The following is a 26,284-nucleotide window of genomic DNA, read 5'->3' as shown; positions in this document are numbered from 1 at the left end:
GAAGTGCCCTGAAAATGGGTGCCAATTCTTTGAACTTGACTGGAAACAATGAAAAACCATATTTGGGAGCTGAGAATATATTTGATTTTATGATACGTTGCTGTTAAAGCTGCAGCCCTTTGAAGTGGAGTTGAGAACAAGAAACGGATCTTTTTGATACGGTGAAAAAACGATACCTGGCTGTTTTATGCCAGTGTGGAGTTTTCCAGCCAGCTGGAGTTACGACTATAATGCCCAGGTGTCATAGATGGATATCCACTAGTGTAAGGGCTCAGCAAGGATTCAAACTTACTCCTAGACTGTAACAAATTGAGTAGCTGTATAGATTAATCACCAGCAGGTTTCACTGCTATTGTGAGCTTCTCTCATTGCTTGCCAAATTTCCTAACAGTCAGCACTCCTTATTCTGGATTCAGTTTTATCTAACTGGTCTTTGTTAGTGAGCTTGTTTACAATATGTGTATTCTTGGCATGTGAATCCATGCTGGTTAGTACAGCTTGTAACATGGATCTTAACTCTCAAAGGTTTTGTGTTTTTGGTGTGTTGTGGGGTTTTGGTATGGTTTTTTTTTTTTTTTCCCTGGTTTTGTTTTGTTTTTAATTGAATAAGAAGCAAAGGATCTAGTGGGAAAAAAAGAAGACTTCGCTTCATTGATTTTTGGGTATATGCCAGGAACATACACTGTACTCATTATTTGAAAACATTATCCTGGGCCCCTTTTTTCCCCTTGACAAGATAACAGGCTTTCCTGTTTAGCATTGATGAAGTGGGTTGCAGGCAGGTTCAAGCAGGTCATCTTCACATTTTAAAATTGATTCCTAGAAACATAGTTGGAGGAATTGAAAGATATTTGCAGGAAATGAAACAAGTCTCCTTGACATCTGTATGTTTTAATTTATTGTGAGGCCTCTACAATGAAAACAAGTGCTCTTAAGGCAAGGTGATAAATCTATGAAGAACATGCATCTTGTTTGCCACAATATCAGGCTGTAATACTCCTCTAGGATGAATTCTAATTCCTTGTTTCAAATAACCCAGTGTAATGAAATTGCATTACCTGGTGCTACCTTTCTTTTTTAAAGTTGCCAGAGAATCCTACTTCCAGGCAACACATAGGTTTCCTGCTTTTTGTTGAATAGTTTGTAGATACTTGGTTTATATTCAATCATAAGAATGGCCCGAATCTTGCCTCCGTTGCCAAGTGCTCTTTCCTCCATTGATAAATAGTAGCCAAGAACAGTTGGGGTCACATAACTAAAACTAATATGTAGTTGCTAAACCTATCTGTTACAGCTTTCACTTGTTCCTACTTCTGAGATGATTACTGGGCTAGTTTCTGTATCCTTACATTATGGCTGTTGCATTAAACCGAACAGAAATGGTGCCCAAGCATTGGCACCATGTTAGCATGCCCCCTGTCACGTCTGCAGATCAGTATTTGAGGGGTTAATACATAACATAGCTTGAAAAGTAGTGTGGATGAGGTAAACCTAACGAGTGTGGTGTGGGCATGAGTGTATTCCGTATTCTGCAGAAACATCCATAGGAGACAATACAATAAAATCTCTGTAGCAGATTATTGAAATATCTTAAATTTCAGTCATTTTCTCCACTTCAGCTTCTTTGCTTTTCACTGTGCATTTATAAGTGTGTGAATTTTATGTTGTTGCATAAACCATTTGTTTTTAGATTTTGCTGACAGTTTCTTGTGAAGAGGCAGTACAGGAAGGGTGATGATCTCTTCGTGTACGTTACTGATCCTCTCGAGCAAAGATCTCTTTGCAGACTTCCAAGTGGAGGCTCAGAGCAAAGATGTGCTTTCCAGTGGGTTTCTGAGTAGAGGGTTACATACCTGCTGTTAGATATCTCGGGTTTAGTCCTCCAGTTAAAATCCTGATTTATCCAAAAGCTATTATTTGTATTTATTGCTCTCAGTCTGAAATAAGGTAAATTAAAACGTACCACAGAAGCAGATCAGTAATCTTCCATTGTGACAGGAAACAGTGTCATCTTTGGATGAGTTGTGAAATCCTGGTAACTTTTAGTGAATCTCTGAACATTATTAAACTTGGCATTTGCCAGAAACAAACTTAATGTGTGTGTTGGCTATATAGTATTAATGAGCACATGAATGCAACTTTTCTGTAAATGAACTCTATTGTGATGAATCAGGAAATGTTTAAGAGGTAATTTCATTGTAGAGAGGTAGATATGATATATATATATGTACACACACATGATTGTATATACCAGGCACTGAATCCTTGGTTTTCTTCTTTCATGCTTTTTTACCAATTATGATTAAAAAGTATATTTATTTTTTATATAACTATTCATTATATGAGTGTGTGTACACACACGGAGTGTACTCTTGTCTCTATAGCAGTTAGAGCCAATCTTTTCTATTTGCTGACAGGAGCAAACATTAAGTAGTAAAGGTCATATTCCGAGACACTCTAAATCTCTTCCACCTCTCAGCAATTCCTTGGATTTACTTGGGGTTTCATCATCTCTTCCCCAGTGAATTTCAGTTTTCCTGTCATTCTTTCAGATGCAGTTGACTTTCTGAGCCCAAGATCTGAAATCACATACTAAATGGAAACTACTGTTTTTAAGGTTTGTAGACGCCTTTCAGATACTTTGACAACTGTGTGAGCAGAGGTTATTAGCTCATTAGTTGCAGTGCTAACTGGAAAACCAAGAGAGGTCAGTGAGAAGCCTGAACTCTAAGCAAAATTTTGTACTGGTTCTTAATTTCAGTAAGAGGCATCTTTTCATCATTTTCTATATTGTGCACATCCAGATGTCAGTCTTACTCTGTAGCTGTTCTACCTCACAGTACAGAAAAAAACCCCAAAAGCCAGGCCAGAGCTGGAGGGTGGGGGGGAAGAGCAAAAAAGCCAGCAAATCTGCTGTTCTCTTTCTCTGAGGAGAGACTAGCAGACATTTTTATCATTAATAAGTTCTAGGACTGAAGAGGGAAAAAGAAAGCATTTCTTCCTTTCCAGAAACTGTGGAGAGACAGAAAAGCTTCTTTTTTTGCTAGCTGCTGCAGCTAGGCAGAGCCACCCTCTCAAAAATACCATCAGCTTTCAGGTAGTCAGGGATAGGTAATGAATATCGCACTGGGGGACTTACCCGTGACTTCATTGATCGATTCATCTTTCACCCCTACTTATCTGTTCCACAGCATACAATATGTAGCACAGCATTGATGTTTGCGGATTAATTCAGGAGAGTGCTTCAGTATGTCTTAAAGTGCTGTGTCAAATGGACTTTAACACAGTAGAAGCTACAAAAATCTTTGTTGACAAAGAACTACTTTCTTTTTCTTACACATTGTAGCCACACAGTTTTCTAGGGTGCTAAATTCAAGGACTCTTAGAGAGATGTTCAGAAAGAAATACACTCTTGTTATTGTTATTTTTGGTAGGTTTTGCTTGCTTTTTTTTTTTTCTTCTGAGTAAATCTTCACGTGTGTACTTTTTATGAGTAGTTTCTTTCTCAGATGAAAGAAAACCAGGATTAAATAAAAAAAAAATATATCAACAACTTTCAAGTTTGCCTTTCATCTAACTGGAGGCATATTTGTAATACTGTCTAAGCTGCTCTCTGAAGGGAGAACTGTACTAAGTTCAGCTACTTGGTGAACTGCACATCATAGTTCCGGCAATACAACAGCTGACAACACCGAACTTTCATCACAGTCCGTTCAGGCTGACTCCCCAAACAAAGGTAGGTTCGACTTCAAAGGCAGTTTTGAAAGAACCTTAGTCCTTAAAATCTTACCTGGTGGCTTGCTTTCTTTCTAACAATTTTGATAAAAAATATATTTAATCAGTGTTTTAATTGCTCAGTTATTTTAATAACAATTTTCCCAAAACCAATTAAAAAATGTCTTATAGCTAATATTGCTGTGACTCCTTAGTTTTACCAGCAACTGTATTTACTAGGCATCCCTGATCTTTCCTTTATACTGCATGTGCTGATGCTGACCTTGAATGATTGCTGGGTTTTATTTTTACTGAGGAAAGACTCCACCAGTTTGGTACAGTAGGTTTCATCATAAATACTAATTTTTTCATGATTACTGTTGGTATATATCTAGAATTATATGGAATAGTGTTTTGAGGAACTGCTTGGCAAACAGGCTTAAAATTCTCCCTAGAAAGCTGTGTGTCTCAGCAGATGATGTTCATAAATTTAGTAAGAACTGGTATTTCCGCTTGAGAACTTTTCTAGTTATCTAACACTGTTAATATTCTTTTTATAGCTGTTCTGATCTATATTGATCTAGCTATAGATTAGTAGATAGTTACATTAGGTAATTGTTTTTCTACCAGTGCTATAATTTGGGGACTAAACAACTCCTTGGCATACCTCTGCAAGTTGCTGAGAGCTCTGCGGGTAGAGTCAAAATAATAAGTAGGCAGCAAAAATCAGTTGCTTATATAGAGAGGAGGTTAGGAAATTGAAGTTCAATTTTACTGAGTCTTTGCTCGCTTTCATTTTTTTTTTTTCCTTGTTAATTCTCTTCGGTTTTTAGTAACAAATATGAAGTTCTTTAGATCTTTAATTTATTTTCTACCTATATTATTACATTTTGTTAGAAAAGTTTCCTAAAGAAAGAGTTTATGCAGTCATGCTGTTATGTCGTTTTGTAACTTTATCTGCAGTAACATTTAAATTTTTTTGATAAATTCAAGCAAATTTAATAGACGAGTATCGAATTGAAAGGTATTGCATTTATATTATTGTAGGAGAGTTCAGGTGTGAAGGGACCTCAGGAGGTCTCTAGTCCACCTGCCTGCTCAAAGCAGGGCCAGCTATGGGGTCAGACTGGATCATTCAGTTTTATCCTACGAAAGAGATGGCACAACATCTCTGCACAACCTGCAGCACTGCTGGGCTGTCCTCACAGTGAGAAAGATTTTATACGCAGTCCAAACCTTTCTTGATTCCCCTTTTCCTTGTTGTCTCTCATCCCTCTTACACACCGCTGTGAGGAGCCTGAATGTGTTCCCATAGGCACTGGGAGCTGCTGTTCGGTGCCCCAAAGCTGTCTCTAAAACACAATAAACAGGTCCAGTGCCCTCAGCCTCTCCTCACAGGGCATGTGCTGTAGCCCCAGACATCTTGGGTGGCCTTTGCTGAACTCACTTCACTTTATCAATGTCTTTCCTGTGCTGGGGAAGAGGGAGGCAAATCTGGACCCAGCGTTCTAGGTACAGTCTAATGGGTATTGACTAAAGGGTATGGTCACTTCCCTACGTTTCCACTATGTTTTGTAAAATAGGCCACTTGATAGAGGCTAGTGGTCATTAGGTCCAACAATAAAAAAAGCTTGCAGTATGAACGAAACTTTTAACAGACACTGCATTTTTAGATGTGTTGGTCTTGAAAAGACCAACACACGTTCAGTAGGACATCTTGCCTTATGAGACATCATGGAATCTAATCATAAGAAAAAAAAAATGTGTAAAAGACTTAATTTTATCAATATGGATGTTTTCAGTAGTTCCACAATGTAATTGCATGTTGTATGTAAAAGTAATTTTTTGTTTGTTTTCAATCTGTGACATGAAAAGTTGATGCTTTCCCCTCCTGAGAAACAGTGTATACCTATTTTCTGTTCCTTCTCATGCCGTTCCTGATTTTACAAGTCTCTCTTATTGCTTTTTGACTTGTCTTGTAGAATTTTTCCCAACATTTTCTTGCTTGAGAGCCACAGTAGTTCAGCTTGAGTTAATACATTTACAAAGCTTCTGGTGATTTTGAGTGTAGACCAATTCATATCTGTCTACAACTGATAACATAGACATGCAGATTTGACCCAGTTTTCTTACAGGTATTAAATTTATCACTGGCTGAGGTATCGCCTTACTTGTGTCTGTTGTAATAGGAATTACTCCTTTATTCTCCCTGAATCATCTCGACTAGCTGTGTGTGTTAAAAAAATATGTGTATATATAGTGGAGGAATGTTGTTAAAAGATGCGTTTATGGGTGAATGCAGTGAGCAACGGGCTAGGTTTTCAGAGCTGGTGGCTGATTATACTGTCCTAATAACCCCTCCCAACTCCTATTAGACACTCTTTTTACTTTTAAATTACCTATCCTTAGGGGGTTTGGATTTTTTTTTCATGAATAGAAACCTCTTAGGATCTTCCTTTCTCATGAATTAACTTTAACTTGTCCAACTTTTTATTGAGCCGTCTGCTACTGTTTTTTTGTTGTTGTTGTTGTTTTTTTTTAATTCTAAAATCCAATCGCCCTGCTTTCAATTAAAACTGCAACACCTTAGAAAATGAGCCTTCATGTATATTTTTATTATTTGCTGTTTTAAAAATGTGATGGGATTTTGTGTGATTTCATCATCATTGTAGATATTCAGGGTTCCAACTATATAGTTTTTAAATGATCTTTAATTAAAAAAGCTCTGTTTAAAATGGAAGTATTGGTGCTTTAGCAATTGTTTATGGTTTGTTTTTTTTTTTTTTACTGGCATTGGCTCATTCTTTCTCTTTCAGTTCAAACATTCTTCCATTCACCTGCAGAAAAAGGGTGCTTCTCAGAGTACTGGATAACCTTGCTATGCATAATACTACATACAAGCAAGAGGGTGGTGATATTGCCATTTTGGAAGTCACTCCCATTAATGGAAACATGTAATTCTTTAAAAGAGCCTGAGCATGTAACCGCAGCTCGTGTTTCTTTAATGAAGTAATGCCAGTACTGCAAATACAAGAATGAAAAAAGCCAGATAGGTAAGGTGCAAGGTAGGCTTGCAGAATTCCTTTAAGTGGGAGGCAAATGTTGACAGCAGAAAGGGATGTGTAGATTTCATTTTTTGGTAGGTTGGACAGGCTGACAAGAACAACATTATTTTTTGATGAGTTTTGACATGACTCTTAAGTGTAGCAAAAGTCTGTTTTTACTGTGGGATGCCTAATTTTAATGGAAAAACTATATTCATGACAGAAGTTTTGTAATAGCTGTCACGTACTTTGAAGCGAACTATAATTAACATCGTTTTTATTGGCACTGTAAGAATAAAGGAGATAGTTTTGAAAAAGTAAGAGCTACTCACTCAGCTATTCCATTTTATGCTAAATCAGTGGAGAGAATGAAAAAGAAGCTGTTCCCCTCCAAAAAATTATAAATGAGTTGACAGTATTTCCAGAATTTTACAGCTCAAAGTCTGGGGAGAGCTGAAGATCAATTTTCATAGGGAAGAGTATCTCTGAAAAGAAATGCCTTTAGTCTCTGACACTTGTCTAGTGGTGACCTCTTTTGCATGACTGTGATATGCATGTTCTCTTCCAATTAAGAGGGATGAGATACATGTGTATTATCCAGAAGCAAGTGCAATAGTACTATGTTGCTGATGAAAGGAGAGAATGAAGTGTGCTTGGGGATTGACAGGTGCTGTTGGAGGTATTTAATATCACTCTGTCTCCCTGCTTTAATTCAGTTAGCTTAGAGCAAAAGTGGGTGGAAAATGTTATGAAGTCTCTTCTCAAGGAATGCTTTCTTTTATCTATTTACCTGAGATCAGTGCTGTCAAAAATGTACTGTTGAGTTCCTTGTGTTTGTCCTCTCTGGAGGAATGCTGCTGATTATGGACTTTTTTTCCTACTGTTTCCAAAATCCTACACTAACTTTGGCTTTCATTAAACACAAAATGCATAATGGTTGCATTCATAAAAATAAACATGTAGCTTTAAAATCTAAAGATATTGGTTATGTTTTCATAGCGTGCATTTACATGTGACCGTAGTTTTCCCAGCTGGTTGGCAGGTCACAATTTATGACTAGTGCAGTTTGCTGCACATCAGTACCATGAACCAGGAAATCAGCGGCTTAATCCTGATCAGAATTCCTTCATGGCAGTGTCCTTCTGTTAGTGGTCCTAGTCATGGAGTGACAGAAGCAGCGTACAGAACTATAAAGGATGACTGAAGTTAAATACAAAAATTCAATACAGTTTGTCTTGGTCCAGTAATTAATTTACTGTATCACCTCTGTCTTTTGAGAAAGCTTCTCTTCCCAACAGTCTTACTTGAAAGTAACAGTTCTGGGTACTGTTTTTCATTGTTTTTCAATGACTTTGGTAGTCTTTGGGTGCGGTCTGAAGAGTCTGTAGCGCACATATATATATATATATATATGCATTCTCTATGAAGGTTTTGGGGGTTACTTTTAAAGTGTCTAAGGAGGAAGGAGAAGAAAAGCTTTTTAGAGGCTTGCTACCAGCATTAACTTTGGACTCGCATCATAGGCAGTTCCTTTGCTGTAGAGCAGAATAAACGTAAATCAAATTCATTTATCACTGCTACCTTGTGAGAAGAGTAGTAAGTAACACAAAGAGTTATTTTAGGGGCTATTTGGGGTAAACTGTGATAAAACAGGTGCTGTGGAAAGACGAGAAGTTTTCTAATAAGCTGTTGGTGGTGTTGGTACCAGGGCAGAAAGGAGAAAAAGTGATACAATCTTCAGCTGATCATACTGTGTAAATGCAGTGTAACAAGAAAAGGCACAGCCATATACACAGTGTCCAGTACAACATTTTATAGACAAGTGTAACAAAACAACATGAGAAAACCAGCACTCAAGTTTCTATACAGTTATCATCATAACCTTAAAAGGCCTTGGAAAAGTCTCTTTAGATTTTTCAGACATGATTTATAATGGAGAATAGATCCTTGACCTCAAGCTTTATAGTTGGATTAGGCATTATTTTTGAAATTTTTAGTAGGAGCAATTTTGGTGTAAAGTATTATTATTTCTGAGATGAGCAGCAGGGCATACAGTAGCGCTGTGCTTGGTAGAGTGTACTATCAGTCTCTGTGCCTGGCAGGTCTGTGGGACCTCTGTGGGGATCGGCTCCTTGTCGCCTGCTGTTCCCTGGAGGAAACCCTGCCTCCCTGCCTATGGCACTGTATTCTCCCAGAATAAGCTGGGACTTGCCATTCAGGGCCTGGATCTTGTCCCTCATCAAAATCCCTCCTGTTCCTCCTCCTCCTTTGCTGCTCTTGCTGTGTTCGGTGCCAAGCACTGTGGGACCTCCATGGGGATCGGCTCCTCATCACCCGCCGTTCCCAGGAGAAAACCTGGCCTCCCTGCTGATGGCACTGTCTTCTCCCAGAATAAACTGTGACTTGCCATTGAGGGTTTGGATCTTGTCCCTCATCATGATCCCTCCTCCTCCTTTGCTGCTCTTGCTGTGTTTGGCGCCAAGTGCTGCGGGACCTCCATGGGGATCGGCTCCTTGTTGTTTGCTGTTCCCTGGAGGAAACCCATCCTCTCTGCTGATGGTACTCATTCCTCCCTGAGAAGGCCAGGACATCTTGTTCAGGCCTTGAAGCTTGGGCCTCATCATAAGCAGTGTCCTGAGCACTGCTCTGCTGCTGCCACCCGCTGCTCGAGGGGTCGTAGCTCTGGGTGTGCTGAACCCTGCTGTGGCCATCGTGGTGCCACCTTGGGAACCTGTTTCGGGCCCTGGCACGGCCACCGCCACGGTCTCCACTGGAAGAGCTGTGGTGCTGGTGGCCTGAGGAATGCTGCTGCCCACTTTCCACAAAGTGGGCCTGAGATCTCAGAGTGTAGCTGCCAGAGCTGTGATACTGCACAAGATAGTACATCTCAAGGTTATTGGCTTGCACCCTGCGGTAGATGTACTGGAAGGGGCAGCGGCAGATTGGGCACACAGCATTTCTGCGGGACCACTCCAGTATGCAGGCAAAACAGAAAATGTGGCTGCACTGGTTTATGGAGGCTTCATCGGTAATGGTGTCCTGGCAGATTGTGCACATTATGTCCTCAGACGCATCTGTTGATGCAGCCTGGGGCACCTGGCTGGTGCTGGCAGCGGGGGAAGAGGCAGCCTGGGGCACCTGGCTGGTGCTGGCAGCGGGGGAAGAGGCAGCCTGGGGCACCTGGCTGGTGCTGGCAGCGGGGGAAGAGGTGCCGTCTTCTGCCAAGTCCTTGTCTAATGCCATTTCGCATTGGAGATGCAACCTGCAAGAAGCAGTAAAGCTGTAGAAGTTGAGTGCTGAAGAGTTGCCTGTTCTGCCTCAGCACCGTGCTTGTGCTGACACAAATGCCAGGGGCCATTCTAGGGCGGATAAGTGACATTTAGTGACATCTGTATGTGTTCCTGCTCTCAGGGCAGGGTGGCAACTGACCTTTCCAACAGGTGCAGGTAGGAACTGGGAAGGCAGGAAAGAGGTTCCTGGCCTCTTGGCAACAGCAGCCAGATCCTGGGTGCACAGCAGATTGGGACTAGTGCCCCAGGCCCCGCTGGTGTCCCTGTCCAGCAAATCCTCTCTGTATCATCAGAAGGGAGCCCACAGGATCGGGGTCCTTTGTCCTCCCGCCTGCAGGTATCTGTCCCTGACAGATGAGGACAGCAACTGTGTCCCTTCAGGGCTGCGCCCCACCCCAAAAGAATGGATTTCATGGAGGTCACAGTGGCACCTTGGTGACATCACAGAGCTTTAGGAGACCCAGAAGACAGAAGCCCTGGCCTTGTGGAACGATAATTTCCAAGACAGCTTATCTCACAAGACTTCCCCTCTGTGAAGCAGAATCTCATTGCTATATTGTTCATATAAATTTGAACACCAGGTTTCATATCTGACACTACATTCTGGTTTAGAAATAAACCATCTCAAGGCATTTCTTACTTCTGGGCTGACTTTGCAGGTCAAGGGAGGTGATCCTTCCAGTGCTTAGCACTGGTGTGGCCACACCTGGAGTACTGTGTCCAGTGCCGAGCTCCCCAGCACAAGAGAGAGATGGACATACTGGAGAAAGTCCAACAAAGGTCCACAAGGATGGTGAAGGGACTGGAACATCCCTCCTGTAAGGAAGGGCTGAGAGAGCTGTTCCCAGGCTGTTTAGCCTGGAGAAGAGAATACTTCAGAGGGGAACTTTTTCAGTGTGTATCAATAGCTGAAGGGAAGATGCAAAAGTTCCAGGTACTTTTCAGTGGTGTGCAGTGGCAACAGGCACAAACCGAAACACAGGAGCCTCCCTATGAACACGAAGGAAAACCTTTTATTTTTTTTTTACTGTGAAGGGTGGCTGGGCACTGGCTCAGGTTGCCCAGAGATCTTATGGAGTCCCCTCCTTGGAGACACTCGGAAGTTGCCTGGCTGTAATCCTGGGCCCCTGTCTCTAGGTGGCTCTGCTTGAGCAGGGGGGGTTGGACCAGATGACCTCTGGAGATCCCTTCCCACCTCAGCAATTCTGTGATTCTGTAACTCAAAACACAGCCATGAAAGCTGGGAAAGCATATCTGCGTTGCCTGACGTAGGAAGATTTGTAAGTTTCTAAATCCTGTGAAAATTCAGGTTTGCCTCATGGGAGTCTAGCATCCATGAGGCCATCACCTCACATTGGACTGAAGCCAGTTAGAAGTGCACAGGGTAGATCTGGAAACTCTTGTTTACATACTAGTGATGTCAGAAAAGCCCAGCTGAAGTAGTCTTTTGTTAACTTGATCAAAGACACCACTTTTGTTCCAGACCTTTCAGGTACTCTCAGTCAAAAAGGAAGCACAAGACTGGGAAGGGGAGAGTCACAAGGGCTAGTGGAAGTTTGGAGGGGGAGCAGTTTGTCCCATGCTTTAGTCCCCCTCCATCTTGCCTACTGACAATGCAGACTTCTAAGTGGCTTCAGTACCTGTCAGGAGAAAGTTTAATAACTTTTTAGAGGCAAATAACATCCTGAGTTGTATCAGAAACAGTGTGGCCAGCAGGACAGGGGCAGTGATTGTCCGCCTGTACTCAGCACTGGTGAGGCCGCACCTTGAATCCTGTGTTCAGGTTTGGGCCCTCACTGCAAGAGGGACACTGAGGTGCTGGAGCGTGTCCAGAGAAGGGTAGTGAAGCTGGTGAAGGGTCTGGAGCACAAGTCTTATGGGGAGCAGCTGAGGGAACTGGAGTTCTTTAGCCAGGAAGAAAGGGGGTTGAGGGGAAGGAAACCTTATCGCTCTCTACAGCTACCTGAAAGCAGGCTGTAGGCAGGTGGGCCAGTCTCTTCTCCCAAATAAGAAGCAACAGGACAAGAGGAAACGGCCTCAAGTTATACAAGAGGAGGTTTAGATTGGACATTAGGAAAAGTTTCTTCACTGAAAAGGTGGTCAATCATTGGAAAAGGCTGCCGAGGGAGGTGGTGGATTCTCCATCCCTGGAGGTATTTAAAACGAGTGTAGATGTGGGGCTTGGCAACATGGTTCAGTGGTGGACTTGGCAGTCCTCAGTTAATGGTTGGATTCAGTGATTTTAAAAGTCTTTTCCAATGTAAATGATTCTGTGATTCTTTTTAAATACATGTGTACAAATAGATACCCTTTCCCCACTTGCCTTTGAGAATTATCTTACTAGTGTTCTCAATGCATCTTGAGAAATTCCTTCCTTTGTTTCATTGCAATGCTTACTGCACTTGCAACACCTTTCCCTCTTTTGTTCATCTTTTGTCTGTCCCCTCTGCACCCCCATAGCACAAATCTTTGTATAATTACATTGGAGCTATTTAAAAAAACAACAACAAACTTTCTAGTTATTAAACCTGCCTGATGTAAGTATTTTACTACAGAATATTGCTTTGTAAGCTTGTGTTTCATTGATGCTTGCTGCTTTCAAGATGATTTTCCCAGGTATATTAAGGTATTTTATAAAAAAGAAACTTGTCCTCCTAATGCTTTTAGTAATCATTAAGATAACTGTTTAATTCTAAATTAAAGAAGGTGTATCCTATCTGAGTTTTTAGGTGTGTTCTTGAGAGGTTTTAAGAATTTAGAACAGTGGCATTCAAGATATCTCTGCTAGTGGATGCTTTAAATAAACTAATCTAGAACAGGCAGCGTAAACATTTAGTAAAAAATTGTGACATGGGCTGTTCTCTTGCATATAATTTTCCTTTACACTTTTAAGTCAAAGAAACTTGTATATGTTACAGATTGCTGTTGCTGTGTTACTTTTCTCCATGCTTGCTTTCTGGGCCTTGAAACTGCATATTTCTCAGACTCATACCTGTCACTTTTCACCTATGATTAAATTATAATTAACTCATTATAAGCATTGCCATTTTCTTTGCTGTCTATGATGCTGTTGCAAATGCAGCTTTCTCATAGTACAGCTACTATGAAGAAGCTCACAGGTACCATATTAGGAGTTCTTTGCAGGGTAATAAAATCAATTATTTGTTACTATCCATTGCTTATAGAGCTTTAGGGAATAAAACCCTCAAAACTATTCACCTTGAATATATTTTGGGGTTGTTTTTGTAAATTCTGTTGAATGTTCTGCATACCATCAATATTTTATATATATAATGATTACTTACTGCATTTCTTTAATGAAGAATCTTTTTGTGCAGGAGTGAATTTGATTTCTTATTTTATGTAACCTTTAAATAATTCAGAAGCATTTGAATGGAAACTAACAACAAGACGTTTCTTCACTTTTTGTGCTACTCTTACTGAAAGTTAGCTATTGCAATTACAATCTGACTTAATTCTGGCAGGTCACATGTACAAAAAAGCATCAAGCTGTGATGATGTGATCCGCTTTAAAAGACTGATAGATGGATTTGAAAGCCTCATCTGTTCCTTCTCCCACTGAGACCATTTGGCTTCAGTTTCAGCTGGGAAGAATTAGTTGAGTAAAACCTGTGGGCTGTCACCTCTGTCTTCTCAGCACTGGTGACAGTCCAGGTTTTTTCAAAGACAACAGTAGATGTCATATGACTGCAGACAACAGAGGTGTGTTCAGTGCACAGTCTGTGTTGTAATGTTTAATTTTAAGGTTTCTGAAGATGACAGATGCCATGTCATTGATGACTCTCTCTTTTAATATTTTTCAGAAATTGAAAAATTTCAGGGTTCTGAAGGCAAGAAGGAAGATGAAGAAAAGAAATATCTTGATGTTATCAGCAACAAAAATATAAAGCTGTCAGAAAGAGTTCTGATCCCCGTCAAACAATATCCAAAGGTACTGTAAATGTAGTCTAACTCTTGTTTAATCTTACTTAACAGCGAAACAAAAGTCATACACAACCATTTTTATTGACTCTTAGCATTCAGACTTCACCATATAAAAAACCCCACCAACAAAACACACAAAACCCCAACAACTAGAAATGGTGCTCCTGTTTGAATGTACCTGTTATTAGCTTAGCTATTGTACGTTCTAACTTCTGTCTCAGGGCCTTTCAGAACAGCTATTGAAGTGAATGAGAATTTTTTTTTTAACTTTACGTAGGTTTTGTAGCTGGTTCTTAAACAAATTGTTTAGATGTTTTCATATAGTTCTTTTTTCACATGTACTATCTTTTTGAAAATAAAAGAACAGTTAACAAAAAAGTATTTTAGTAGAATAAAGAGAAAATGTTTCAGTAACTCTGAAAAGTCAATTTAAGTGTCTTGTAGCTTCCTCATACTGGAGTTGGGGGATTTTCTCTGGTGTAATACATTTTAAACGATAAAGTAGCAGGATTACTGCAAGCTATGACTCTGAGAATGTGTATTTCTGTTTATAAAGTTCAAATGTCTTTCCACCACTTACTTTCTTCATTTTAGGTCTTGTTCTCCTTGCTGCTACGTGCTATGATTAAAAAAAGCTTTTTTTATTCTTGCAAGAGAGCCCCAAATTCAGCTATTTGTCTAAAGTTTTAGTTTTTATTTTACATAGAAGAAGGGGATATTGTTTTGGGGTTTTTTTTGGTGTACAGTGTTGTATTTTACGTAAGCAGTTGTTACAATAGTATTCAAAGTGAAATGGTAAACATCTCCATTTATCTCTAGCATATCTTTTTCTTGATGATTTATTATTATATGCTATTTGATTCACCAAATCAGTGATTACACTCTCAGCTTTTTGCTTTATATTTTCATCAGTGCCAGCAGTAAATTACAATGGGTAAAAAGCCTATAAAACAATACCAAAGGTGTAAAAAAGGAGATTCAGTGATTCCAGCTGACATTTACCTCTTGACTAGTGAATATATAATTGTGATAATGTAATCATCCAAATGGTAAAGACCTTGGAAATGCACACAGTGCTATAAGGAAATATTTTCTTGCTGCATAGCCTGAGGTGCTTTGAGTAGATTTGATGTATTCTGCGCAAATGCTATAGGTGACTTGAAGTTCTCAATAAGAATGTAATAGTGCTCTAATGTTATAAAAGCAGTGTGATAATTATTCATAATACTAGTTGATGAAGATTGTAGAATGAAAGATAAACTATTTAGAAGATAAATGCAATAATCTTTCCAATATAGTGCCTGAATATGATTAAATTAACCTTCATTTATTTTAATGAGCTTGTTATATGAGTAAGTGCTAAAAGATATAAAGCATTTATACAGATTTTTAGCAGTGAAAAAAATCACTATAGTATAGATGAAATATTAATTCAGTAATGCAAAATACACTCTTGGAAAGCTTCTGTAGTTGATTTGCTAGCAATATTTCATGCTTGGCATGGAATTATCCCTAGGACTGCAAGTTTCCTACTAACATCTAGTAACCATCCTTCAAGCATTGTATTTGCCATTTCTATCAAACTGCTGATTGCTGTGGTCTAGTGTCTTATCTTTTCTTGATGAACTGTATGCATTAGGATAATCAAAATCAACACACAGTGGTTGCTTCAGATTGCTTTATAAATAACCAAAAAAAGTAGAAATTGTTTTAAAAAATCCATTAATTTTATGTATTTAGTAGAATTTGGTAAAAGAGCAGTTGATCAGACCTGTACTTACGAACAGTTTAAAGAATTACTGTATGATTTCACCTGAGAAGCGTTTATATTTGAAAGAACGTTGCTTGAAAGTATTCATTCATTTTTTCCCTAACAAGCTTTTTTGGTCAGTGCTGGGTGAGCAGGGTTGTATAAAACCTGAAGAAGGTGTCCAGGACTGTAAAATTTCAGAAGAATATTCTGACTAGTTAAAAAAAAAAAAATAGTCTATAAAACATGATTTTTTTGAATTGTCTATTTAGTAATGAGATCAATCCATTAAAGACATTTGCTCTTATTTATACTATGTGTAGATATACAAGTTGCTCCAAGGGAACCCTTGGCCTAAACATTTATTATGGGCTGTAGGCTAAACTGCAGAGAGGGTAGGTCCCTTCAGTGATAGCTGTAGAGTCAGAAGCAGCATTTTAAGGTTTGAGCAAACATTGGCACAAAAGGCTTCTAGTGGCTAAATAGCTCCTGAAGTTGCAGAATAAGTATTATAAAATTGTGTCTACTCGAGTGTCTACGGTCTGAATTCTGAAATTGCTGGTGCAGACAACAGGAAAATAAAATCAAAGGCTGTGATTAGCAATAGCTATCTCATGTTACCACCTCTGTTACAAAGATAAAGGCCTCTCTCTTCTTCTGTAAAATAAATATCTAAGGAGATAAGGATGTTTCTTGATAGTTCAGCAGTGATCTTTTCAGAGATTAATTATTTTAAATCTCAGCAGCCCAAATAAAAACTGTGTAATTTACACAGATTTCTTTATGCAGCAGATCTTTTTAATGACCTCAAAATTTCTTCTGAAACAGTGATGCAGTGTCTTGTGCTTGTTGACCCTTGTTCCTGTACCATAGTGCCATTTTTTTACTTTCATGACATGTGAATTCCAGTCAATGCAGACTAACAAAAATACTCAGAAGAATATTTGTTACAGACTTTTCCATTTTCCAGCTTTTGTAGTTCATAGGATCATTTAGGTTGGGAAAGACCTTTGAGATCATCAAGTCCAACCATTAACTGAGGACTGCCAAGTCCACCACTGAACCATGTTGCCAAGCCCCACATCTACACTCGTTTTAAATACCTCCAGGGATGGAGAATCCACCACCTCCCTCGGCAGCCTTTTCCAATGATTGACCACCTTTTCAGTGAAGAAACTTTTCCTAATGTCCAATCTAAACCTCCTCTTGTGTAACTTGAGGCCATTTCCTCTTGTCCTGTTGCTTCTTATTTGGGAGAAGAGACCGGCCCACCTGCCTACAGCCTGCTTTCAGGTAGCTGTAGAGAGCGATAAAGGTTTCCTTCCTCTCAACCCCCTTTCTTCCTGGCTAAAGAACCCCAGTTCCCTCAGCTGCTCCTCATCGGACTTTTTCTCTAGACCCTTCACCAGCTTCACTGCCCTTCTCTGGACACGCTCCAGCACCTCAATGTCTTTCCTGTAGTGAGGGGCCCAAAGCTGAACACAGGATTTGAGGTGCGGCCTCACCAGTGCTGAGTACAGGGGGATGATCGCTTCCTTAGTCTCACTGCCCACACTGTTTCTGGTACAAGCCAGGGTGCACTTGGCCTTCTTGCCCACCTGGGCCACTGCTGGCTCATGTTCAGCTGGCTGTCAACAAACATTCCCAGGTCCTTTTCCTCCAGGTACCTTTCCAGCCACTTTCCCCCAAACATTGCATGGTGGTTTTGTGTTGTTCAGTTTCAAACTTGCGAGAAAGTACCCAGGGCTTGTTCGTAAAGATGTTGCCATTTTTCTGTTGAATGTTGTATTTCAAATATATCAGATATGAGAGAGGAGTGGGTTATTAAAAAAAAAAAAAAAGAAAAAAGAAAAAAGAAAAAAGCAAACAGAAGTCTGAAATGATCTTGTTGCTGAAAAGCAAAAGCCACAATTTGGAGGCTTAAATAGCAAAATTTCTCATTTGAATGCCAATACCTAGCTGTCAGAGAGTAATGTTACTGTAAGGGCTTAGGGTAAAAACACCCAAACAAGTGTAATTTACACCTTCAGTTATTGTCATGGAAATTTTTCTGGAAAACTTGGGATTTTTAGTAAGCATTTTCTCTTCAGATGAATTACAAAGAGGAGTTACTTTGGTTTGAGTTTTGAGCTTTGGTTTGGTTTTGACCTCTTCAACTCCCAAAATCACTGTTGTATGTTCAAGATGAAGGAACCCAAGTCAGTTTAAATAGGTTTCATGTTTTCTTTCCGGTTACTCTTCCTGGTAATTAAATTCTTATTTGGTAAAAACTTGGTTTGGTATTTCTTTTCCTCCTGATCTATCAACAGGTAAATTAGTCTAAATCTAATGGACTTGAAATAATAAGGAAAAATTTAAAGTCAGACTGAGTTATTTAATAGTATGACAGTTCACATTCAAGATAAATAATTTCCAGTTTTATTAAATTTCAGTTACATTGAAATTGCATATTGTGGAAGAAAACCAATCAGCAATTAATTAAAGAAGAAATTTTCCAAGTCACTTAGTTACTAAAGACTCAGAGGTTAAGTGAAGTTGGACTTGATGACACTTGGAAATAATGAACTCTTCTTTTTTCAGTGAGGAACAGAAATCAAAACAATGTCTTCTGAATAAAAGGCAGTGTTTAATAGTACTCTAATTATATGATTATTGGTTAAAGTCAGTTTTGTCCATATATTAAAGAGGATAGAATATTTATTATATGAATATGATTATGTAAGTGTAATGCTAAATGAAATTAATTACAATTTGCTCTGATGCTAGAGTGAGTCATAGGAAGTTTTAAAACAAAATCTCAGTTTAAGTATGGAATTATATTTGAATTTTCCCTCTACTGGTTTGTTAGATAATGCAAACTATTGAAATATAAGGTACTAGAAGCATGTCCTGCTAACTACCAGGATATGGTGACAGAGATGACAAGCAGGTTGAGTCTTCTGAATGACTTCCATGTTGTAGAGTTGCAAACTGTGAGGCTCTGAGACTTCTGAGGATGCATTCTAATGAAGTTTCTTCCTTGAGCAAGGGCTCAGCTGATGGGCAACAATGGTCTTGTCCAGAAATAAGGTCTGGCTCAGCATCCTAACTCCTGCTGGCTTCCTCCTGCATATTTAACTACCATATTTGGGGAAAATAAAAAAAGAGATGTAATCCATCCCCTTACCCTTTGAAAGGCTGGCACTCTGTTTTAGGGTATGTGGTTCTATGGAAGAGATTTAAGGTCATGTTGATGAATACTGTAATTTAAGTTAAATTCCATGTTCTTGATATTCTTTGTTTTGCCTGTCTCATGAGAGTTCTTTGAGTAGTGAATGACTTGACTGAATTTACCTTTCTCATTCTGATTTTTTAAACTTGAGTTATATATAACGTCAGGTTGGAGACACTGTTCTTTAAATTTATTTGTTCAGCTAAAATCTTGTAAGGTATTTTAATCTCAGTGATACATTAAAATAGAATTCACAGGTGATTTCAACAACAAAGTACTGTATTTCTTTTGTATACATTAAACCTCAGAGTGACTCCACTAAAAACTTTCTTAGAGGGTATTTGAAACAAATTTTGGGTAAAATAACTATTTGCAGGACAAGAACTTGTTTTGTACCTTTCCTCTTTCTAATAAATATAGCAAAAGTCAATGGGGTTATTTTCTTTGTTTTAAATAGTCCTCTATGGAATTACAAATAATTCCAATGAGTTTGAACACAAAGACTGTATTAATGAAAGTCCTTTCCAGGTACAAGTCAGCACTTGATCAGTCATTTCTCAATTATATCAAGTATGTAATTAATGAAGTAGGTAAAATTCATTGGTGCTCAGTAACTTGAAACATTACCTTTTCACATGTATATAAAATGTATCCTTCCCTTAAAAAGTTAAGAGGCTGTCTATATTAGTATTGCAGAAATTTCTTAGGACAAGAAGATATATATCAACTGAGTTGAGACTTGTTTCTGAGATTTCCCCCATTAACCATTATCCTGGTTAATTACTGTATTTTGTAGTGTGTCAATTCTATGTTAAAAATATACAAGCAAAAAAAAAAAAGTGAAGTAATTTAGAAGACTCCTAGCTGTGACAGATCAATGACTATTATTCTCCCCAGGAATGAAAAGAAGAAATTACTTTCTTGGTATACTTTTCAGTAGATTTCATACAGTGAAACAAGATGTTTCTGTTCAGTATATTTGGAATGTTAATACAGGTATGAACGTAAAAGAAAAAATACAATTGATTGTAAGGGAAAGATGTAAAATACTGGTGAAGATATGGTAAGAGAATTGAAAGAAAATGGGCTTTTGTTGTTTTGTATGCTCATCTTTTTTGTGATAACTTGTTTAAGAAAGGAGCATGTTAAGCTGGCTTTGCAAATTTGTTCCTTTGGTACAGTTCCAGAATTTAAGGTTTGTTTAAAATCTTAGCTTTCTCTACCACATAATAAAAAAAGGTTTTGTTTGCAAGCTTTTCCAGTGCACAGTGTAAGTGAAAATGAGGTTGACTTTGGTAAAATTCTGTCCCTTTTGTGCTTGCCTTCAGCTTAGCTGGATTTCAGCTATTAAGGGATGGCTTATTTTGTTCATTACTTTGGCTTGCTATAACTGTGGATACCCAAAATAGCTGACAAGTCAGAAAAAGAAACTGTATGTATTTATTAAAAAAAAAACCAACAACCACACTTTAATATTGCAGTGCATCTTTTACTACTTTAAAGACTCAAATAAAACTAAAAAATATGTCAGTGCTGAATAATATTTGTTTATATTGGTTTTATGTCATAAACCCATGACTTCAAGCAAATGACTCATACAAACTCACTGGTGCTAAAGAATCCCTTCTGAAGGGTAAGCTTTCTGTTGTTCTGTCTTTAACATCTAGCTTAGGCAACAAATATGGTGATTTTTCTTTTAATTTAGCATTCTCCTTCTTTTATGTTTTGCTTCTCTCAAACCTGACAGTTGCAATTCTGTTTTCAAAGCACTTGTTGTCATATTAATCGTCTCCCGATGATTTGTGTGTTTAGTTCCCTTTTAAGTAAGAGAGGAAGAAAAAGAGATACAGCGATACATCCATTAGATGGATGGACATGAAAATATGAAATTTCTAAGGAAAATGGGACCTGGGCTGTCAGCTCAGTGAATAGCTGGGACTTCAAACTGTGATTTATATTGCTGTAATGACATAAGGACCTTGTTGATGCATAAGGCAAAAGGAAAATTTGATCTGTCACTCAATCCTGGAGATATTTCAGGAGATTGCAAAAAACCTCTAATATTTTTAATAAAAAAACCCAGAGCTAAGTGTCTAACTGCAGAATAGGACTTTTTACCTGCCCTACCAGCATATTTTTTTCTCACGTGTAAGACAACAAAATCCTTTATACTCTGAAAGGTACTAGAATTTAGACTCCTGACAAACCAAAGATTACGCTTGTTCTGTTTTTCAACTGAATGCTTTAAAAAGAAGCGTGTACAATGAAAGGCAGAAAATTATTAATTTAGTTAAAATGTACTGCAGAGAAATTGATGCCGTGAACAGTTGTTTAAATAAAGAATACTTTCTCGTAGATCTTGAAAGATTTCTAACCCTACCAGGTCTTGATGAAGTGACTGAACGTACCTCTTGGTAACAAAATAATGCTTTTTATTTTATAAATCTAGGGAAAGGATTCAAACTTCCTTTTTAAGGCCATTTTAATTTTCATGTTCAAGTGTAATTGTCGCCTATAATCTCTGAACGACACAACACCAAGAATAATAGGGGTAAAAATTTATGTTCTGTGTTTAATCTGGAATTTAATAGTACTTGATGCTTTACTTAAATTTCTGGTTTCTGGAGTCACTGGTATACAGAAAATTATTACAGAAAATTTACATCAAGTGATTAGTACATAAGGTTCAGAAAAATCTCTTGGAAAGGTACGTAAATAAAAATAATTCAGTGATGAAAGACCAAGCCCTAATTATTACAAAAGGTGTCTTTGAGCTTTATACTATTTCTTTTTTGCTTTATACCAAATTTCCTATTAATCTATATTTTCCATTTTCATTAATTTTATTTCAAATGCAATAACAGAAATATTTCAAAATTCAAATTACAGTTCTTCAGTATTGATTTCTTTGCTACAAATAAATAGTTGTTTGTTACCAAGGCATTTGCTTTAATTCACTTCACACATGAAATGTCCAACTAATTCTGAAAAGTGAAATCAAGTGTGTGAACACCTGAATAGAAAAAAAAGTGTAAAGGCAGTTATCTTCATTTTTTCCCTCTCTGTATCTTCCTGTATCCCAACTGAAGACAAAAGGCAAACTCTCTCAAACCTCAAAACCCCATTCTACCTCTCTGAAACTTTCTTACGAGTGATGCAATTCTGCTGTTCAGTACAGGTTTTCAGTATTTCCAACTGCACACAAACAATAAAATACATATGAATCTTGTGTCCTGCAACACAAGATTCCTTGTTGTTGATGACAACAGGTTATTTGGAAAATTCGGACAAGTACTTTACTGTACTTCCAGTAAAATACATGAATAAAACATCACACAGATTTTTCTTTTCTGACTTATGTAGGACCTGACCTTTCATCCATCTCTACTTAGCTTTTCCATCAGGAGTTGAACCCGGACTCCAGCATTTCCAGGGCCTATGCAAATCTTGCAGAATTCTCAATTGAATACAGAAAGTAACTTGATTTTAATAAGTCCCTATTTTTGTTAATTATTTATTTGTTTTCATAACACTGCTCTTAAAATCAGCTCCCACTACATTAGTTAACCTCTTTGTTATGCTTAGAAATTTTGTTCTGTGCAGACCTCTTTAGAAGTTACTTTATAAAACTGTTCCTGACTGTAGAGAATAACATGTATTCCAGACAACATTGTAGAGATTTGCTTCTCTCTTTCATTTAACCATCCATGGCTATATAAATCTTTAGCAATATAATTAAACCAGCTGCAACATTATTAAAAACAAATGGCACAAAAAATATTCCCAACATTAAAGGACTTTTTTTTTTTCCCCTTTTAACTCTGTAATTTTTGAAAGATTTTTTGCAGGGTGTCTTTTCTTCATTTATATGTGCATATATATAGTTATACCTCTAGCTTTTACTGTTTTCTTCCTTGAACTCATCCTTAAAATTACAAACAGGGGCACTACATTGATATTTTGTTATTTACAAGGACTTATCTGTGCTGTTATGGTGGAGCACAGTAATGCCTTGCGTATTTCAAGGTAGGCTTTTAGACTAGTTATAAATTAACATTTCCTATCACAGAGCACTCAAAGGCCAAAACTAAGTTGGAGACACCTGTTATACTTAGCATGCTCAGTAAGTAAATTGGTCTTGCTCCAAGGAGTTGACAGGCTGGAAAACATAACATAACAAGGAAATGAAGTAAAAAGATCAGCAGAAGAGAAATGGTAGCTGCTAGCAGCAGCGTGGAAAACAGACAAATCCTAGTCACTTCCTAGTGAGAATGTTGGTTGTGTCACTCCTTTTCTATGCCACCAAAACTCGCATTCCTCTCTATTCTTATTACTTCTATTGGAGGGGGAAAAAAAAGGATCAAAAATGTAATTCATGATACCACTTTAATAAAATAAGTTTGAGGGCAGGCAGGAATTCAGTCTGCATTAACAGACAATTCTTAAGTGGAACATGACTTCATGTACAAAGGTTGTGCGTGATTGATTGCAGAGTTGCACTCCACCTAAACCGAAAGGTATTTGGGGTTTTGTTTGCAATTACAGCAGCATTGTTTCTGCCTTGCTGTTTGTATTAATTGAGGATTTTTGGACCAAAATCTGTCTTAGTGCAAGTTCAGCATTTTCAGAGGACTTAGCTTTTGGAAACTGAGGGGAGTTCAGCAAGCAAGTCTTTTGGGGGTTTATGATAAGAGAATCTAGCTCACTTCCACTTACCTGTATTGATGCTTAAGGACTAAAAAGGGTAGTGAATACTGAAAATTAAGTTTTGTCTCTAAATACACAGTGAATCAGATTGAGTAAAAGTTTCAAACTGGACATATGCTTCATGAGAAATATAAAGGGGACCATTAGTTAGGGTGAGATTTATCAAAGTACCTTTGACCTCAGTAGGAGCAGAAGTAAGCCAATGATCAAAAAGCTTGTTCACTTTGTGATTGGTTTTGCTTGAGTTGCTATTTCCTTTTTTTCTGCTAGCTTTTAAGAGGATGAGTTACCAGTTATGTTAGCATTTATAACATCAACATCTTAAAATTGCAGGCAGTAGAAAAAAATACTTTAAACTGGTTCTTTTACACAATTTTTTAATATATATATAGCAAGTTTAAAAATACACAGAAGTCTGTTATCATTTCGTAGACAATAAGAAAGAAATGTATCTTGTGGAAGACAGTTTGTATAATGTGGCAATTTACATAAGAACAGAATGCATAAAATATATATTATGCTATATCTTGATGAAAGAGAAAGATGCTTTTCCTGTAAGTGTAAACTAAAATATTTATTGCAAGAAATTTAGAACAGCTGGAAAGTCTTTTTGTTGTGGGTAGCCAGATAAGCTGCTTGCTCGCTCCCCCACAGTGGGATGAGGGAGAGAACTGGAGGGGTAAAAGAGCAAAAACTTGCAGGTTGAGATGAGGACAGTTTAATAAAGCTTAATAAAGCAAAAACTGCACGTGCAAGCAAATACAGCATTCATTTGCACAAAGCAAAATAAGGAATTCATTCACTACTTCCCACTGGCAGGCAGGTGTTCAGCCATCCCCGGGACAGCAGGGCTCTGTCATGCGTAACTGTAATTTGGGAAGACAAACACCATCACTCTGAACATCCCCCCTTGCTGCTCCTCCTTTCCTCCAGCTTTTATTGCTCAGCATAACATCATATGGTCTGGGATATCCCTTTGATCAGGTGGGGTCAGCTGTCCCAGCTGTGTCCCCTTCCAGCTTCTTGCTCATCCCCAGCCTATTCTCTGGCAGGGCAGGGTGAGAAACAGAGATGGCCTTTAAGCTGTGCAAGCAATAGTTAGAACATTGGTGTGTTATTAACACTGTTTTGCTCACAAATCCAAAACACAATACCATACCATCTGCTATGAAGAAAATTAACTCCAGCCAGCCAGATCCAATATAATTTGAAAAGCTGCTATCATACAGGATATGATAATCACTTTTTTTTTTTTAGTTGTGGTACTTTCTCGCATTATCATTGTTAGTAATAGTAGTAATGTATTTTAATAAGAAAATCTAGTACAGTATGAATATCGTATGCTATTTTTTTTTCCTTTATAGACGATCTGTCTACTTGGGCGTTACCAGAGAATTAAAGAGTAGTAAACTGATAACTTTAAGTGAAATAGTAGGGTTTAAAGAGTGTCTTAGAAACTTGCATATGTTGCTATTAAAACAAAGAATTACTTCCTTTCAAACTTGAAAAAAGATTTAATATTTAGAGGACCCACACACACACACACACACAACGGGCACTTTAGAAATACTGCAACAGATAGTTGCTCGTAATTTTTTCATATGCCTCTGCTGTTCTAGTCTAAACTGATTAAATATGTTGTAAGCGCAGAATCGGCATGAACTAATCAATTTTGAAATCCAATGTATTGTTTGGTCTTATACAAACACTTCTGAAGAATGTTTCTGCCTCTTGAAGCTGAAAATGAAATCTGTTATGTGCCTTTTCAGGATTTTTTCCCTCTCTTCAGTTGGGTTACAAGGTCACTTCAAATTAGTCATTAATGTAATTTATAATAACTCTCACCTAAAGTTAAGTAAAAATTTTGAAAATTCCTTATAAAATATTAAAACAAAAGCTAATGTTCTGCATCTGTCCCTTTGGAATAGACCTAATGATTAGGCAGGACATAATACATCATGGAATAATTCAGGTTTCAACAGTACCTAAATACACAACCAGTTTCTTGAACGTTGGAACTGAAGAAGCTATTTCTACACATCTATGTCTTGTGGTTACCTGTGAGCTGCGTTTGACATTTTATCAATGGCAGTATGGTAACAGAAGTTTTCTCATCTGTGAATCTTCAGACCTGTTACGGGTTTATGACAACCTTTGCCTTAATTTGAACATGTCCTATCCAGCTCCATGCTTTCTCCAAACTTAAAAGAACTTACTTGTTTTTGAAATAGCGTCCTCTCTCAAACTGAGGTGAGGTCAGTCGTTACTAGGGAAAAAGACTGCACAAGATGCATGATCACCTTGCCTTGGTTCCCTATGAAAGGCTTGGAAAGCACATGACCTGAAAACTTGTGGGTGATTTATCTCCTCACGCAGGGCACAGAGAAAGCCTAGGCCAAGTACAGTGAGAGAGGCATACGAACAGCCTTCTCCAGAGCCAGTGAGCCCCAAGCAGTGTGAACGTGCCTCTGTCTGGACTAGTTTAGTGACAAGGATTTCCTTCCTCAAGATTGTCATTTGAATGGTTTTGTAGCTCCATTGCAACTTCCCATGGATTTTGGTGGCTTCTGCCCTATTTCTCAAACTTCCCACATATCAGATCTTTAAAACATAATTATGTGTT

The 26,284-nt window shown here is 38.0% G+C and overlaps 1 protein-coding gene across 8 annotated transcripts in view; it reads left to right on the top strand.

Annotated features, from left to right (window-relative positions):
* The window catches only part of KHDRBS2 (KH RNA binding domain containing, signal transduction associated 2), a 392,474-nt gene that overhangs the window by 63,799 nt on the left and 302,391 nt on the right, over nucleotides 1-26,284 (top strand). For all 8 annotated transcript variants that reach the window (XR_005105014.1, XR_005105012.1, XR_005105010.1 and 5 more), the window contains exon 2: nucleotides 13,873-14,000. Coding sequence is in view for 2 of the 8 variants with exons in the window: in XM_037392767.1 (XP_037248664.1) it covers nucleotides 13,873-14,000 (128 nt within the window). In the remaining 6 variants the exon portion in view is untranslated. The remainder of the gene's footprint in view (nucleotides 1-13,872; nucleotides 14,001-26,284) is intronic.

This window comes from Falco rusticolus, chromosome 6 (assembly GCF_015220075.1).
Source record: "Falco rusticolus isolate bFalRus1 chromosome 6, bFalRus1.pri, whole genome shotgun sequence".
Taxonomy (NCBI): Eukaryota; Metazoa; Chordata; class Aves; order Falconiformes; family Falconidae; genus Falco; species Falco rusticolus.
The sequence above is the reverse complement of the archived record's forward strand: the minus strand, read 5'-3'. Positions and strand labels throughout refer to the sequence as shown.